The sequence below is a fragment of the Sphaerodactylus townsendi genome, linkage group LG12 (genome assembly GCF_021028975.2).
Source record: "Sphaerodactylus townsendi isolate TG3544 linkage group LG12, MPM_Stown_v2.3, whole genome shotgun sequence".
NCBI lineage: Eukaryota > Metazoa > Chordata > Lepidosauria > Squamata > Sphaerodactylidae > Sphaerodactylus > Sphaerodactylus townsendi.
Window position 1 is genome coordinate 55,849,405 of NC_059436.1, and position 5,529 is coordinate 55,854,933.

At 57.0% G+C, this 5,529-nt stretch overlaps 1 protein-coding gene across 1 annotated transcript in view; it reads right to left on the reverse strand.

The window, feature by feature from the left end:
* Window positions 1–1,035, reverse strand: part of DIPK1B (divergent protein kinase domain 1B) — a 9,058-nt gene extending 8,023 nt beyond the window's left edge. Inside the window, exon 1 of the mRNA XM_048512610.1 lies at window positions 904–1,035. Coding sequence (XP_048368567.1) covers window positions 904–966 — 63 coding nt within the window. The 5' untranslated portion in view covers window positions 967–1,035. The remainder of the gene's footprint in view (window positions 1–903) is intronic.
* Between the last annotated feature and the right edge of the window lie 4,494 nt (window positions 1,036–5,529).

The following is a 5,529-nucleotide window of genomic DNA, read 5'->3' on the forward strand; positions in this document are numbered from 1 at the left end:
AGGGGCTCCTCTTTTGCAGCCCCCGCTCCCCCGAAGGCCCCGCGCGCAAAGCGAACCCGGGCGCCGGCCACGCGCTGCACGGACACATCAGCGGCTTCGGGGATGCAGCAGCAACGGCAGCCCCCATGCGCGCCCCCCCCCCCGTTCCGGCGGGGCCTTGCCCAGAGAAGGCTGGAGGGGGCAGCCGTGGCTTCCCAGGCCCTCAGGCAGGCTGGGCACGGGTCTGGCCAGGACCGAGCCCCCCAGGGGCCGGCCTTGGCTGCGGGGCGCTGGGTTCTGAGGTCCAGAGACGAACTGGACCAGCCGCTCCTGGGGGTCCCGCAGCCTGGACGGGGCAGGCCTGGGCGTCCTGCAGGGGCTCCCGGTCAAGCAGCGCCTCCCCCCTTCAAGGCAGCCTCGTCCGGGCCCTCCTGGCCAGCGCCAAGGGGGGGGGGGCGGGTGGATGGGAAGGCAGGCCCCCGGAGCCCCGGCTGCTGCTGCATCTCCCCCGGCCCCCACGCGCCCGGCCAGCGGCCCCAGCGGCTTCCCGCCCGTGCGGCGGTGGGGGCTGAAAGAAGCCCCCCGGAGCGCCGCGGCCCGGGCGACTTCACCGGGAGAGCATCCCCAGCAGCAGCGCCGCCGGCCCAAGGAGGGGGAGGGGCCGCCGGGCGCCTCGCCTCTGCTCGCTTCGCCCCCCCCCCGGACCCCTTCCCCCTCCCACTCCCGGACCTGCCTGCCGAGAGGCGTTCCGCGGGGGCTGCCAGGCAGGCGCGCCGGGCCCTGCGAAGGTTCCGCAGGCAGGGGGACCCCCGCCCCAACCGGCACCGCCGCTGGCTCAGCCCCCCGCCCAGCCCGGCCTCGGGAAGGCAGTCGCGCCGGGCGCCCCGCCGAACCAGCCCCGCTCCGTCGGCGGCGGCGACGCACCTGCAGGGCCCCGGAGAGCGGGCAGAAGAGCACCAGCTGCACCAGCCGCCGCCGCCGCCTCATCCTGCGCTGCTGCTGCTGCCGCCGCCGGGCCCGGCCGGGCCAGGGCGAGACCGAGGGCGGCTGCTGATGCTGCTGCTGCTGCTGCTGCGGCGGCGGCGCGGGACTCCCCCCGGCCCCTTCGCCGCCGCCCCTCCTGCTCCTCCTCTTCGCCGGCGCCCAGGATGCGGCAGCGCTTCGCCCGGGCGGCCCTTAAAGGGGACTGCAGCCCAGGCGGCTTTCTGCCCGCCGACGCAAAAGGCCCCGCCAGGCCCCCGAGCACGTGCAGAGCGCCGCCTCCCCGCCCGCCTCGGCCCGGGAAGCACCCACGCAGCCGCGGAACTCCCGCTCAGAGAGCCTGCCCACCCCGACCCCGGGCCCGCCGGACGAAGGAGCCCCCGCGGCTGCCTGCCCTGCGCGGCGCCCCCCAGCTCGGGGCGAAGCCGAGAGGCGTCAAACGAAAGAGATGAGGAGAAACCCCGCAGGGTGAGCTTGGCCTTTGGGTGAACCGGTTTCTCTCCCCGGTCTCCTGCCAGGGCTCCGCCGAGACAGAAGAAACGAGTGTGCCTCTGAGCAGGTACAAAGGGCGTGTCACAGCCTAGCACAGCTTCCAAAGGGGATGCTGTGCAGCGTCTCTTCCTCCGGAGGTCCCAGCTGGCCTCCTCCTAGCCTGGCCCAAGAGGGTTTTTCTTTGTGCTGCAAGAGAAGAGACTGCAGCAGTTCCAAAACTCAACGTGCCTTCAGAGGTTTTCCCTAGAAGGCCAGATATTTGTAGGTAGTAGAAGTGCTGTCAGCAGACACGGGCCTCCCCAGGGACTGCTATTTATGCCTCTTTAATTATAAGTTTCAGTTCCCCTCTCCATGGATTCAGCCACTCAAAGCAATTCATCAAGGCCCCAAAGGCCTCCGTCTAAGGGCTGAGCATTAATTGTCCCAGGAAACAAAGGAAGACAGACGGGGGTTGCTTCCAAAGGAAAGTTCTTGCTCAGCCTCCCTCCCAACCCACTTAATGTTCACTTCTGCAGACCATTGTTGGACTATATTCTAGATTTTCCTACCCTGCTTTGATTAATCCCTCCGGAAGATCATATCCGAAACACACTCAGGAGAGCGGAGAAGGGAAGGAGTGGGCTTCCACAGCTCCTGCCCTCGTCTGGCACCATTTCTCTTTCCACCACCATTTCCTCCCCCAGCATTTCATGCTGCTTTTATTGTTGTTTTTAGCTGAGGTATTGTTAGTTGAGGCATTGGTAAAACACTAAGGTGACATCTTGAGCCCCAATAATAAAAGGCCCATCAGTGATGATGGGGGGAATGGGATCTTGTTATATTTTGTGTACATCTTCTTGTGTGTTTGCTGCCCTTCCCAATTAGGCCAAGTCTTCAAATTTTATGAGTCGTCCCTCCAGTCCTCTCATCCATTTATTAAACTGTTGAAAACTATTGGGCCCAGAGCCAAGCCCTGTGGCACACCAGTGGACGCCTCCCTCCATTCAGATAAAGTGCCATTGACAATTATTCTTTGCATGTGGTTCTCCAAACTGTTCCCTAACTACCTGTCAGGAATGGCACCCGCCTTCCTGGCACCAACCAGCCGGGCGCACATGGTGACAGGATCAGCTCCTGGGTGAGGGAGTGCTGGTTCCGCTGCATGGGGATCGATCTGTGCTTTACAATGTAACCAACTCTATGCTATGTTAATCTGCTTGATCTATTTCTATATGCTTACAAATGTAGATAGGCTGACCCAGCCTGAGGCTCTGGGAGGGGGCAGGAGAAGGAATGGAACTTGGCAGGAAGCCATCTATCTTTGCCTCGGCAGGATAAGAACATAAGAACAAGCCAGCTGGATCAGACCAGAGTCCATCTAGTCCAGCTCTTCTACTCGCAGTGGCCCACCAGGTGCCTTTGGGAGCTCACATGTAGGATGTGAAAGCAATGGCCTTCTGCTGCTGCTGCTCCTGAGCACCTGGTCTGCTAAGGCGGTTTGCAATCCTAAGGATCAAGGGGAGGATCAAGAGACCCAGGTAGCCATGGATCGGCTTCTCCTCCATCAGTCTATCCTAAGCCCCTTTTAAAGAGGAAGCTTTCATCCTCCAGGTTAGAACATGCCACCTCCTGTGGCAGCATATTCCAAACACCAATCACACGTTGCGTGAAGAAGTGTTTCCTTTTATTTGTCCTAATTCTTCCCCCCAGCATTTTCAATGGATGCCCCTGGTTCTAGTATTGTGAGGAAGCGAGGAAAAACTTTCTCTCTGTCAGCATTTTCTACCCCATGCATAATTTTATAGGACTTCAACCTATATCCATCCCCTCAGGGACGCCTCCTCTTCAAACTAAAGAGTCCCAAACGCTGCAGCCTCTCCTCTCATAAAGGAAGGTGCTCCAGTCCCCTCAATTTCATTCTCAAGTACCCCTTCTCCTGCACTTTTTTTTTTTTCTATCTCTCTTCAAGTATCCTTTTTTTTGAGATGTGGCATTACTCAGAGACTGGACACAGTGGACTCTAAGTCACACAGTGCAACACTGCTTTATATAAGGGCATGACAATCTTTGCAGTTTTATTCTCAATTCCTTTCCTAATGATTCCCAGCATAGAGTTTGCCTTTTTCACATCTGCCATGCATTGAGTTGACATTCCCATGGAACTATCAACTAAGATGCCCAGGATAAAAATGAATGTAGAAGCCAGATCAAGCAGAACTTGATCGGTCCAAGACCTAACACTACTCAACTAAACTTCTCTAGTTTACACATCATAACATCATGGGGGACCCTGTCAAAAGCCTCAGTGAAATCCAGGTAAACAACATTGATGGCATTCCCATGATCCAGTGAGTTCGTCACTCAGTCAAGGAAGGAAACAAGGTTGGTCTGGCAGGTTCTGTTGGAGACAAATATGTGCTGATTTCCCCAGAACACCAAGTTGTTTTTCAGATGCTCGCAGATTGATCCCTTTAAATCTGCTCCAGTTTTTTCCCTGAGACATATCAGATTGACTGGCTTGTACTTCCTTGGGAAATCTCCCTTTTTTGAAAGCTGGGATAACATTTCCTCTCCTTCAGACTCAGGGAACCTCTCCTGTCCACCAAGAGGGCTGGAAGATGATGGGCAAAAGCACTGCAGGCTCTCTAGAATGTTTCTGGAGCATTCTTGGGTGCCTACCATCTGGCCCAGAGGATCTGTACTCATCTAGTCCAGCCATCTGACAGGAGTGCTTTGATTGTGCATTCCTGCATGACAGGGAGTTGGATTTGATGGCCCTAGTGGTGTCATGACCCTCTAACTTGTTAGCCTGGGTCCTGCCATATTTCTTTCTACTTAATGCTTTAGCAGCCTTGAGAATGTTTACCTTTCATCTCCCCTTGCACCAGTCTGCCCTTATCTAGTTACCACAGCTGGAATGTAAGGGGGGTTGGAGCTGGATATCTTCCTCCTGAGTTCTCAGTGTCTGAGGAATGTGTGTGTGTGAATGTACTTTCCTGCCACTGGGAAGATGGGGGGAGGGGCTGTGGGCCTGACGTATCTATGTTGGGGGATATAATGCTTTACCTGTTCTAATGTGCTCAGTTCTGACAAGTCAACAGGGTGGCTCAAAGAGGTCCAGCGTGCCCGCCAGAGAGGGACCCCGGCTACCCATGCCACCGGTAGCTGGACCATGAGCAAGAAGTCCTTCCTGCAACCAAAGAGACCCGGGAGAAACAGCATATGCCCACTGCCACTGCCCGGGGCTGTGCATGCACTGTGGAGAAGGAGACCACCTGATTCCCAACTGCCCTGGGAAAGGGGGGAAGACCCCTACCACTCCACCAAGAGAAACCGCAGCACCAAAGAAAGGAGGAAAGAAAGAAGGGCCCCAGGCACTGCTTGATGACCGGGGCAGGTCTGGCTCTGGAGGCGATAAGAGTTGGACAAAGAGGAGTCCTCAGACAAAACGTCGGGGAGCGAGGCAAGCAGTGAGCTGTCAGGAAATGACAGCGACCTGGCCTAAGAGGCGCCAATGGCCAGGTAAACCAAGAAGGGGCCAACAACCGGGCCAGTGGTGGCTCGTCACCTCTTCCCTTGACCAACTGAAAAAAGGGCACTAAGATGACATTAGGGGCCCTCATTGACTCAGGGTGCTCTAAATGTTTGATGCACCCCACAGTAGCTGAAGGGTTGTGGCTAAAACTTAAGTGCATGTTCCATCCTATGCAGTTTGAACAGATGGACAGGGGAGTGATGGGGGCCCCCCTGCTGCCCACAAAACTGAGGCCATCCTGGTGAAGTGCAGGCCCCATTGGGAGAGACTGGAGTTCATAGTTGTGGGGGTGGGCAAATACCCCATAGAACTGGGTGTGCCCTGGCTAATGAAGCATGACCCGGACATCCAGTGGAAGGAGAGGCTGGTCCAGTTCACGGAGCCACCAAGACGGCCGCAGTTCCTCCCACCCAGGAAACAGGAAGCAGAAGGAGCCATTCCCCCTCAGTACCAGGACTTTAAAAAGGTTTTCATGTAGGGGAAATGTGATAAACTGCCTCCCCATAGGAAGATGGACTGCAAAATTGAGCTAACCCCAGGGGTGAAGTTACCGAAAGGGAGAC